Source organism: Mobula hypostoma, chromosome 21 (assembly GCF_963921235.1).
Source record: "Mobula hypostoma chromosome 21, sMobHyp1.1, whole genome shotgun sequence".
In the NCBI taxonomy this organism is placed as follows: Eukaryota; Metazoa; Chordata; class Chondrichthyes; order Myliobatiformes; family Myliobatidae; genus Mobula; species Mobula hypostoma.
Window position 1 is genome coordinate 52,818,986 of NC_086117.1, and position 12,519 is coordinate 52,831,504.

A 12,519-nucleotide genomic window follows, 5' to 3' on the forward strand; every position below is an offset into this window, starting at 1 on the left:
AAAGGAAGTAAGTATAGTACTTAGGAAATTTCTAACTTGTAAATATCTAAAAAAATGTATTCTTGATAAGTTATATTTATTAGATAATTGTTCAAAAGACATAAGGGAACCATCTAAAAATAAATCCAAAAACCGTAAAATACCCTTAGTCTTCCAAGTTTGAAAAGCGCGATCCGTAAAAGAGGGAGGAAAAAATATGTTACCTAAAATAGGAATCGCTAACCCGAATTGATTAAGATCAAAAAATTTTCTGAATTGAAACCAAATGCGCAAAGCATATTTAACTATCGGGTTAGAGACCTGCTTAAGACGTTTCAAATCAAAAGGAAGAGAGGAACCTAAAATAGAACCAAGTGTATAACCCTGAACAGATTGTAATTCCAATGCTACCCATTTAGGAATAAATAGTATGTCCCGGTCAAGTAACCAAAATTTCATATGTCGAATATTAATAGCCCAATAATAAAATCTAAAGTTAGGTAATGCTAAACCTCCATCTCTCTTAGCTTTCTGTAAATGTATTTTACCCAGTCTCGGATTCTTGTTCTGCCAAATAAATGAAGAAATTTTAGAGTCAACTTTATCAAAAAAAGATTTAGGAACGAAAATTGGTAATGCCTGAAACACATATAAAAATTTTGGCAAAAAAAACATCTTAACTGCATTAATACGACCAATCAAAGTTAAATATAAGGGAAACCATTTAGATGAAAGTTGAGTAATATGGTCTATTAATGGTAAAAAGTTAGTCTTAAATAAATCTTTATGTTTACAAGTAATTTTAATCCCAAGATATGAAAAGTAATTATTAATCAATTTAAATGGAAATTTATAATATAAGGGAAGATGTTTATTAATCGGAAAAAGTTCACTCTTACTAAGATTTAATTTATAACCTGAGAAAAGACCAAATTGTGCTAATAACTCTAAAACAGCAGGAATGGATCTCTCAGGATTAGAAATATATAAAAGTAAATCATCAGCATAGAGTGATCACAGAATTCCATCATACTCGTCTAGGTCAGATAGACCTAGGCATGTTATCTTACGTTTTCATTACTTTCAAGACAAGGAGAGACTGTTTCGATTCGCTCGATCTAAAGGTTTCATTGATTTTTCGGATCTTAAGTTCCGATTCGTGGAAGATTTCAGTAAACCAATCTGGGACCAACGGGTCCGTTACAGATCCGTGATGTCGGAATTCTATAAGATGGATTTAAGACCAGCGCTGCTGTACCCTGCACGTCTAAGGATTCGCATGTTAGATGGAGCTCTTCGTTTTTTTGATTCTCCATCGGATGCCCAGAGTTATCTGGATCAACTTTCATCTTCAACATCTTAATTGCCTTTTTTTAATTTTCTCCGTTGATCGGAGGCTGTGAATTGGTTGGTTTTAACTTTTCTGTGCCCTATTTGGGCAGAAAAGTTTACTTTCGATTTCTTAATATGGCTGCTAAACTTTCTTTTTAACTGCGTCATTTCTTTCTTTTCCCAGGGGATTCTGGGTGGTTACTTCCCTTTTGTCATCTTACGTATTTCCTGTGCGGCCTTAAATTTTGTAGTTTTTTTTAAATTTTATTCTGTTTTGCTTTTTATAATCATTTTATGTTAATAATCCTATTTTTTTTGTTGCTGTGTCTATTCATGAGTTTGAGGTTTATTGTGGTTTTTTTTTAATATATACTTTCCGGCTTTTGTTCTGTTCTGTGTGTATTTTAATTGAGCTAACTTTTTTTTTACTTATTTTTTTTACTGTTTTACAATTAGCTGATCCTTTTCATATTTATACCTTTTTTTTAGGGAGCGTATACCGGAAGTCATGGGGGTAGTTTTAGCGCTTGCTTCTTTCTGGCGGGTCTGCTTTAGATTTCGCCTTGGGGTCCTGGGGTGGGGGGCGGTGGGAGGGGCTTCACGTTTTAGTTTGTTTCTCTTTGGGCTATATACATTATTGAAGTATTGGTTACGTCCTTTTCCCCGGTATCTTTTGTATGTTCTGTTTCCTCTCCGGGTCTGTGGGTCGCGCCTATTGTCAATCCTCCTTGTTATGGGTTGACTTTAGGATTTATGGAGTCTATTATTAATTTTGTCTCCTGGAATACTAATGGTCTTAATCATCCTATTAAAAGGAAAAAAGTTTTTAAAGTGTTCCGGAGACTTAAAGCACAAATTTTATTTTTACAAGAGACCCATGTACGGAGGGGGGACAGACTACGTTTTTTCAAATTTTGGAAGGGACAACAATTTCATTCGAACTCCAATGCTAAGATTCGAGGCGTCTCTATTTTTATAGACTCCTCAGTTACTTTTATACAACAGGATATTATCTCTGATCCGAATGGTAGATTTTTATTGGTTAGTGGTTTATTATTTAATAAAAAAGTAGTTTTGGTTAATGTTTATGCTCCTAATATGGATTGTCCGGAATTTTATAAATCATTGTTTGATCAGTTTCCGAATTTGAACGAGTTTTCATTGATTTGGGGCGGAGATCTTAATACCTGTTTATCTCCAGCTTTGGACCGTTCGGCTCCTTTACGGACTTTACCTAATAAATCTGCAAATTTGATTAATTTTTTCCTTTCTGATTCTGGGTCGACGGACATTTGGCGTTTTCTGCATCCTCAGGAAAAAGATTTTTCCTTCTTTTCACATGTTCATCATTCCTATTCAAGAATTGATTATTTTTTCATTGATTCTCGTCTCATTCCTTCAGTGATTAAATGTGATTATGATTCTATAACCATTTCGGATCATGCTCCACTTAAGCTTTCTATTAAAATTATGGCCAATATACCAAACAATAGACAATGGCGTTTTAATTCGCTGTTGCTTCAGGACTCGGACTTTGTTAATTTTATGAATGAACAGATTGAGCTTTTTTTTACAATTAACCATACAGAAGATATTTCGGTTAACACTCTTTGGGACACTTTTAAAGCCTATATTCGGGGTCAGATTATTTCGTATTCCGTTGCTTTGAGGAAGAAACAGAAGCAGGAGGAGATGGTAATTGTGGACAAGATTAAAGAAATTGATAAGAAATATGTTATGGCTCCTTCTGAGGAGCTATACAAACAAAGAACTGAACTTCAAATGGAACACAGTTTACTACTCTCGTCCTCGATTGTAAACCAATTAAAGAAAACAAGAAGTGATTTTTATGTTCACAGTGATAAAATTGGCAAGCTGCTGGCTAATCAATTGAAATCTAATTATGTTAAATCTCAAATCAATCAGATTTATAACCAAAATGATCGATTGATATTGGATCATGTGGGGATTAATCAAACCTTTTGTGATTTTTATTCTTCTTTATACCAATCAGAGTCTCCTCGAGATTCTAAATATATGAATGATTTTTTAGATAAGTTAGACTTCCCTCTGATTTCACAGGATATGTCTTCTTTATTAGATACTTCCATTACAATGGATGAGATTAAGAATGTTATTTTTTCTATGAATCTGGGGAAAGCTCCTGGCCCTGATGGGTTTACCGTTGAATTTTATAAATGTTTTGCTTCTTTATTGATTCCTTGGCTCTATAAGGTTTTTGAGGCTTCTTTGAAACTTGGTAAACTTCCGGAATCTTTTAATAGAGCATCAATTTCTTTAATACTAAAGAAGGATAAAGACCCTGCTCAATGTGCATCTTATAGACCAATATCTTTATTAAATGTTGATTCTAAAGTTTTTTCTAAGTTATTAGCAAATAGACTAGAAAAAGTACTTCCTTCTATTATTTCGGAAGACCAAACGGGTTTTATTAAAGGTCGTTACTCTTTTTATAATATTCGTACATTGTTAAATATCGTTTATACTCCCTCACAAAATGTTCCTGAGTGTGTTATTTCTTTAGATGCCGAGAAAGCTTTTGATAGAGTAGAATGGCCTTATTTATTTAAGGTGCTTGAAATGTTTAATTTTAGCTTGAAATTTATATCCTGGATTAAACTGTTATATTACTCCCCTGTAGCCTCGGTTCGTACTAACTCCTTAAACTCACCTTTTTTTCCTCTCTTTCGTGGTACTCGACAAGGCTGTCCTCTTAGTCCCCTATTATTTGATATTGCATTAGAACCTCTTGCAATTGCTATTCGAGAATCTTTAAATATTACTGGGATAACTCGGGGATTAAAGTCCCATAAATTATCACACTCCTTATGCAGTACCATTCACTGTGTAAGACCTACCCTGATTGGCCCTACCTCAGTGCAACAGCTCGCACTTTTCTACATTAAATATAATCTGCTACAGGGGGGAAATCAAATCCTTAAGGGAACAGCTGGCACCAAAAGCAGGGAGAGGCCAGTGCCTTGAAGAAGTATTCAGCCCCCACAATGATTTTCACATTTTCCTTTTCTAAATTTAAAATATATTGAAGTACTATTTTTGAGCTAATGTGCAAAACATTATACATCATGTCAAATCAAAAGAATAAATCCAAAACCTGTCAACAATTTACTAAAAACTGAAAACCAAAATTGTGAGACTGAAAAAGTATTCATTCCCTTTCAAATTACAACTTTCCTCAGATGCAATACTGTACATTACCTTTCCAACTCACCCAATTGGTTGTAGAAAATTGGATGATTACCTGAATAAATACCCAACTGTGTAATAGATGTTCAACAGACAAAACCAAAATGAAGACAAAAGAGCATTCAAGACAAGTCAGAGAAATGATAATAGAGAAGCACAGATCTGGAGAAAGGTAACAGACCATCTCAAAGACACTGAACATACCTCAGAGCTCAGAGCAGTCCACCATGAAAATATGGAAAAAATATGAAACCACAGCCACACTGCCTAGGTCAGGCTGTCCCTCTAAACTAAATCACCAGACTTAGTGGCACTTGTAAGAGAGGCTATTCTAACGCCACAGTCACTCTGAGTGAGCTGCAGAAGTCAGTGTCTGCAACTGGAGATGCAGTTCATGGCTCCACAATCTCTAAGGCCTTGCACAAACAGGGTGTTAATGGAAGAGTGGCAAGGAAGAAGCCTTGGTTTAAAAAAAAAGCACATCCTTTCAAGTAAAGACTTTGCAAAACATCACTTAGAAGATACTGTAAAGATGTGGAAGAAGGCCTTGTGGTCAGATGAGACTAAAGTGGAACTTTTTGGCCTCAACACTAAGTAGTATATTTGGTGTAAATCTAATACTGCACATCAGCCAGGTTAACACCGTCCCTACTATAAATTATGGTGGAGGTAGCAGCATGCTATGGGAATGCTTTTCAGCGGCAGGGACTGGAAATCTTGTCAGGATTGATGGGAAAATGAATGCTGTTACATACAGAGAGATCCTGGATTAAAAGCCTGCTAGCCTCTGCCAGAAAACTTAAACTGGGGAAGAAGTTCGTCTTTCTGCAAGACAATGACCCAAAGCAAGCATGGGGTGGCTTCAATGAAGAAAGTTGATGTCCTTGAGTGGCCCAGTCAGAGTCCTGACCCAATTGAACATCTCTGGCAAGACCTCAAGATTGCTGTCCACCATCGCTCCCCATCTAACCTGGCACAGCTCGAGCAATTTTGCAAGGAGGAATGGGCAAATTTTGCTCCTTCACCCTGTGCAAAGCTAATAGAGACCTATCCAAAAAGACTACAGGCTGCCATAGCTGAGATAGGTGGTTCAGCTATGTACTGAGCAAAGGGGGATGAATACTTTTGCACTGCTGACATTTCAACTTTTGAGTTTTTAGCTTTGCTATACAATATTCCCTGTTTTTTTTTGGCTCTGTTGTGAGAAAAGGAGCATGTGATTCACAAATAAAAATTGTCAGTTAAATTGATCAAAATCCCTGGTTGTTATGTGAACAAAGGTTTGGGGGCTGAATACTTTTTCAGGGCATTATACATTCCTCGACACTGTCTCAGTCGTAAAGAGAGATGAATATTCTCAGTAATTCACAGGGGCAATCCGCAACCACTAGCACTCAAAAGCTAAACTTCGTGGTACCCTCTGTGGGTTTTCCGATCCAAGAAATAAATTTTGGGAGTGATTAAAAAAGCATTAAAGTTTCTTACTCATATCTTTTCATTGTAAACCTTCTGTTTTCTTTCCCGCTGCAGGTGTGTTTGATCGGAGACTGCGTGGGTGGAATCCTGGGATTCGATGCCTTGTGCTTCAGCAACCAGACCGTGTCGGAGAGCCAGAGCAGCAGCCGGCGAGGCAGTGTCCTAAGCGTGCAGGTAACCTGCGCCGTGGGCGCGCCGTGCGTTTAGTCCATCAGCTGACCTTTCCCTCTGAAACCTGGAGAACTGAGATCCCGCACAGTTCTCTGTAAAATCTGGGGGCCTTGATCGTAGTGAGATTTTCACATTGAGAGTGAAATGGCAGGCATTGTGCTCAGTGGGCCCCTCACTCCTTCAGCAGCCTGATGTACAGTCATGGCTGATCAATTCACACCATTTCCCTGCTACATACTATATCTATTTGTGGCTTTTCAGTAACTAGAATATTCTTATCTCAATCTTGTTACTAATAGTTATACAAGATAGATTTAAGAATATACAAAAGTTAGCCAGACTAGTAAACTGTGAAATGGCTATTACTTGGGGGCTTTCTTTCTTGTTTAAGATCAGAATCAGAATCAATTTAATATGACGTATGTGTCGTGAAATCTGTTGTTTTGCTAAAGCAATACAATGCAATACATAATAATAAAAATTGCAAATTACAGTAAGAAGCATCTATATTTAAAAAGTGAAATAAGATCATAAGACATAGGAGCAGAATTAGGCCATTTGGCCCGTCGAGTCTGATCTGCCATTCCATCATGGCTGATCCATTTTTCCTCCGAGCCCCAATCTCTTCGCTTTCTCTGCATATCTCTTCATGCCCTGACCAATCAAGAATCTATCAACCTCTGCCTTAAATATACATACAAACTGCACAGCTTTGTGGACTCCACAGCTGCCTGTGACAAAGAATTCCGCAGATTCACCACACTCTAACCAAAGAAATTCCTCCTCATCTCCATTCTAAAAGGATGCCCCTCTATTCTGAGGCTGTGTCCCCTGGTCTTAGACTCTCCCCCGATAGGAAATATCCTCTTCACATCCACTCTATCAAAGCCTTTCACCATTTGATAAGGTTCAATGAGGCACCTCTCATTCTTCTGAATTCCAGTGAATACAGGCCCAGAGCCATCAAACGCTCTTCATATGACAAGCCATTCAAACCTGAAATTATTTTCGTGAACATCCTTTGAACCCTCTCCAGTTTCAGCACATCCTATCTAAGATAAGGGGCCTATACCTGCTCACAATACTCCAAGTGAGGCCTCACCAGTGCTTTATGAAGTCTCAACATTACACCCTTGCTTTTATGTTCTAGTCCTCTTGAAATGAACACTAATATCACATTTGCCTTCCTCACAACAGACTCGATCTGCAAATTAACCTTTAAGGAATCCTACAGAAGGACTTCCAAGTCTCTTTGTGCCTCAGTTTTTTTTTTCCACTCCATTTGGAAAATAGTCAACACTTTCATTTCTTTTACCACAGTGCATGACCTTGGACTTTCTAACATTGTATTCCATCTGCCACTTCTTTGCCCATTCTCCTAGTCTGTCTGTCCTTCTGTAGCCTCTCTACTTCTGCAAAACTATCTGACCCCTGCCTATCTTCGTATCATCTGCAAACTTTGCAACAAAGCCATCAGTTCCATCACTATGACTATGACTATCCAAATCATTAACATATAACATAAAAAGAATCAGTCCCATATAGACCCCTGTGGAACACTACTAGTCACTGGCAACCAACCAGAAAAGGCTCCCTTTATTCCCACTCTTTGCCTCCTTGCCAGTTAGCCATTGCTTTATCCATTCTAGAATCTTCCCCTGATGCCATGGGCTCATAGTTTGTTAAGCGGCCTCACGTGTGGCACCCTGTCAGAGGCCTTCTGAAATCCAAACATAAATCAATTCTCCTTTGTCTATCCTGCTTGTTATTTCTTCAAAGGATTCCAACAGATTTGTCAGGCAAGGTTTTCCCAGAGGAAACCATGCTGTCGATGGCCTATTTTATCCTGTGCCTCCAAGTACCTCGAAACCACATCTTTAACAATCAACTCCAACATCTCCCCAACCACTGAGGTCAGAGTAACTGGCCTATAGTTTCCTTTCTTCTGCCTTTCTCCCTTCTTGAAGAGTGGAGTGACAATTGCAATTTTCCAGTTTTCCAAAACCATTCCAGAATCTAGTGATTTTTGAAAGATCATTACTAATGCCTCCACAATCTCTTCAGCCACCTTCTTCAGAACCCTGGGATGTACACCATCTGGTCCAGGTGACCTACCTACCTTCAGACCTTTCAGTTTCCCCAAGGACCTTCTCTCTAGTAATGGTAACTTCACACACTTCTTGACCCCTGACTCCTGGAACTTCCATTATACTGTTAGTATCTCCCACAGTGAAGACTGATGCAAAATACTTATTCAGTTCATCAACCATTTCCTTGTCCCCATTACTACCTCTCCAGCATCGTTTTCCAGTGGTCTAATATCCACTTTCGCCTCTCTTTTACACTTTATGTACCTGAAGAAACTTTCGGTATCCTCTTTAATAATTTTGGCTAGCTTATTTTCGTATTCCACCTTTACCTTCTTAATGACTTTTTTAGTTGCCCTCTGTTGATATTTGAAAGCCTCCCAATCCTCTTAACTTCTCATTAACTTTTGTTCTATTATATGCCATACTATAAATAGTGCAAAAAGAGGGGGAAAGTGAGATGGTGTTCATGGGTTCATTGTCCATTCAGAAATCTGATGGCAGAGGCGGTTCCTGAATCATTGAGTGTGTGTCTTCAGGCTTCTGTACCTCCTCCTTCTGGTAGGGGAGCTAATATCCTTGTAGGCAAGTTTGCTACAGCTGTGTGGGAGGGTATAAACTAATTTGGCAGGGGGATGGGAACAGGAGTGATAGGGCTGAGGATGGGGCAGTTGGTATACAAGTTGATGCATTGTGTAGTGAGACTGAGGAAGGACAGGCAGGTGATGGGGCAAAATTACAGTCAGTGGGATGAGTTAAAGTGTAACAGGGGGCCAAAATTGAAAAGGGTGATGAATACAGGACTAAAGGAGTTATATTCAAATGCACACAGAGTACAGAATAAGGTGGATGATCTTGTAGCGTATTTAAAGATTGGCAAGTATGATGTCGTGAGTCTCTAAGTCATGGCTGAAAGAAGATCATTGTTGGGAGCTTAACGTCCAAAGATACACATTCTAACAAAAGAGCAGGCAGGTAGAGGTGGTGGTGTGGCTCTGTTGGTTAAAAAAAAATCAAATTCTTAGAAAAAGGTGACATAGGATCAGAAGATGTAGAATTCCTGTCGGTAGAGTTAAGAAATTGCAAGGGTAAAAAGACTCTGGGCTACAATTAGAATGGGAGATAGAAAAGGGAAGTAAAAAGGCAATGTTACGATAGTCACAGGGGATTTCAATATGTAGTTAGATTGAGAAAATCAGGTTGATGCTGGATCCCAAGAGAGGGAATTTGGAGAATGCCTACAAGATGGCTTTTTAGTGCAGCTTGTAGTTGAGCCCACTAGGGGAAAGGCAATTCTGGATTGGGTTTTGTATAATGACCCAGATTTGTTTAGGGAGCTTAAGGTAAAGGAACCCTTAGGAGGCAGTAATCATAATATGATAGAATTCACCCTGCAGTTTGAGAGGGAGGAGGTAATGTAAGATGCATCAGTATTATGGTGGAGTAGAGAGAATTACTAAGCCATAAGAGAGGAACTGGCTAAAGTTAAATGGAAGGGGACACTGGCAGAGATGACATTAGAACAGCAATGGCTGAAGTTTCTGGGAGCAATTCAGAAGGTGTAGGTTAGATACATCCCAAAGAAGTAGTGGTGTTCTGAAGGGAGGATGAGGCAACCGTGGCTGACAAGGGAAGTCAAAGACAGCATAAAAGCAAAAGAGAGGGCATATAATAAAGCAAAAATTAGTGGGAAGTTAAGAGGATTGGGAAGCTTTTAAAAACCATCAGAAGGCAAAGAAAGGCCATAAAGAGAGAAAAGATGAAATATGAAGGTTAGATAGCCAAAGTATTTTGCAGATATATAAAGATTGGACTACTGGAAAACGGCACTGGAAAGGTAGCAGGAAGGCTGTAGAAGGACAGACAGATTAGGAGAATGGAAGTATATGGTCATGCACTTTGGTAAAAGCAGTAAAGCCGTAGATTATTTTCTAACAGAATTGATGGTTTTGAGGTCAGGTATACAGACGATAAGAAGATAAGTAAAGGGCAGACAGCATTGAGGAAGCAGGCTGTCTACAGAAGGGCTTAGATCTGCATAGTTATTGATCACCTGTGCTCTGTAATTGACCGACAGGACAATGATCTGTTATCTCCTGGAATTATTGTGAATAACACTGCTGGCTCGAATCTGGAATCTAGTCGGCATCTCAGCAGAAGCAACATCGACATTCCTCGAAGCAGCACTGATAATTCAAACAAGCAGTTGCCGAGAAAGAGAAGCGATTCTTCTACGTATGAGCTTGACACCATTAAACATCATCAGGCATTTCTGTCCAGGTGAGAAGCATCCAATTAAAATTTTGAACTAGCTCTGTCTGGCTTTGATAGTGATGAGGTTTGACTTGCCTGTGAGGCCACTCACCTAACATCTGCATGGAATTAATGGCCAAACGTGAAGCTTGCCGGTTAATGACTGAAGTTCCTGGAGGCAAATTAAAGGAAGATCTCTCCCCAGACCGCAATAGCATTGTTAAAATTAATGGTCAAAGCTTCAAAAGTTAATTTGTTATTAAAGTACGTATGCAGTATACAACTCTGATTTTCGTCTTCTCCAGATAGCCATGAAACAAAGAAAACCATGGAAGGCGTTCAAAAGAAAAACATCAAACCCAGCCCCTGCACAAAATAAGAATGGCAACAAGAACATCAACCCAAAGCTCCCCTCCACCCACACAAAAAAAACCTAACAATATCTGTCCCACCAGCAATTCAAAAGGAAGGCAGTTGGCACGGAGCCCTGATTCCCCTTCCATATTCATCTCAATATTTCAATCTTCCTCAACACTTCAATCAGCGATTAATTAAAGACCAACCGCCTACTGCAGCCACGTCACTGAATGGTCAATATGTCCTGATTTCCCCGAGTAGAATTTGTCACTGCCAGCCCAGCTTACCTTTCGGTCACTGTAAAGGAACGTAGCAGGGAAAGGATCATTTTAAATTACCAGTGTAAGATCAAACCTCGCTAAGTAATTTATTGACAGAACAAGTTCGCTGGATTAATAAACCATCATTCCAGCAGATTGGAAATTGTGTTTAAAAAAAAACACCATTTCCTCTACAAAGTTAGGAGGGGTATAGATAGGGTAAATGCAAGCAGGCTTTTTCCAGTAAGTTTGGGTGGGACAACAACCAGAGGTCATGGGTTAAGGGTGAAAGGTGAAAAATTTAAGAGGAACATGAGTGGAAACTTCACTCAGAGGTTGGTGAGAGTGTGGAACGAGCTGCCAGTGCAAGTGAGCTTGATTTCAACGTTTAAGAGAAGTTTGGATAAGTACTTGGATGGTAGGGGTGTGAAGGGCTGTGGTCCCGATGCAGGTCGATGGGAATAGGCAGTTTAGATGGTTCAGCATGGGACTAAGGGCCTGTTTCTACTGTACTTTTCTACAACTGATTTCCACCTTAATGTTGGCAGTTTCAGAAACAGAGAAAAGTGGATATCACATACAAAATGCTGGAGGAACTCAGCAGGTCAGGCAGTATCTATGCAGAGGAATAAACAGTCAACATTTTGGGCTGAGTCAGGTTTTGGCCTGAAACATTGACTCTTTATTCCTCTGCATAGATACCGCCTGATCTGCTAAGTTCCTCCAGCATTTTGTGTGTGTTGCTCTGGATTTCAAACATCTCATTCCAGAAATTGTTGTGTGTCTGAAAAGTGTCTATAACTGTTAAAGCATCACACACACAGTGCTGGGCGAGCTCAGCAGGTCAGGCAGCATCTATGCAAATCTATGGAACTGTCGATGTTTCAGGCCTAGACCTTTCATCAGGACTGGAAAGGAAGGGGAAGACGCCAGAATAAAAAGGTGGGGGGGGTGAGAAGAATAACTAGAAGGTGATAGGTGAAGCCAGGTGTGTTGGGAAGGTAAAGCTCTGGATAGGAAGGAGTCTGATAGAGGAGAGTGGATCACAGGAGAAAGGGAAAGAGAAGGGGACCTGGGGGGAGGTGATAGGCAGGTGAGAAGAGGTAAAAGGCCAGTCTTGAAGAAGGGTTTTGGCCCGAAGTGTCGACTGTTTATTTCTCTCCATAGATGCCTCCTGACCTGTTGAGTTCTGCCAGCGTTTTGTCTGTTTTTCTTTATTAACAAAGCGCTGGAGTGTGGTGACTCGTTACAGCTGCTCATTGCAGAACAAACAACACATTACTTCTATTGAATTCATCCTACCCTTGTAAATCTAAATTTTCCATCACCAGAGAAAACAACACTCCTCTTATATTCATGCCCTCTAATCCAGGCAG

General features: G+C 39.4%; 1 protein-coding gene across 11 annotated transcripts in view; it reads left to right on the plus strand.

Annotated features, from left to right (window-relative positions):
- The window catches only part of LOC134360022 (membrane-associated phosphatidylinositol transfer protein 2), a 307,102-nt gene that overhangs the window by 242,437 nt on the left and 52,146 nt on the right, over nucleotides 1–12,519 (plus strand). For all 11 annotated transcript variants that reach the window (XM_063074026.1, XM_063074020.1, XM_063074022.1 and 8 more), the window contains 2 exons: nucleotides 6,070–6,189; nucleotides 10,351–10,553. In XM_063074026.1, coding sequence (XP_062930096.1) covers nucleotides 6,070–6,189; nucleotides 10,351–10,553 — 323 coding nt within the window. The remainder of the gene's footprint in view (nucleotides 1–6,069; nucleotides 6,190–10,350; nucleotides 10,554–12,519) is intronic.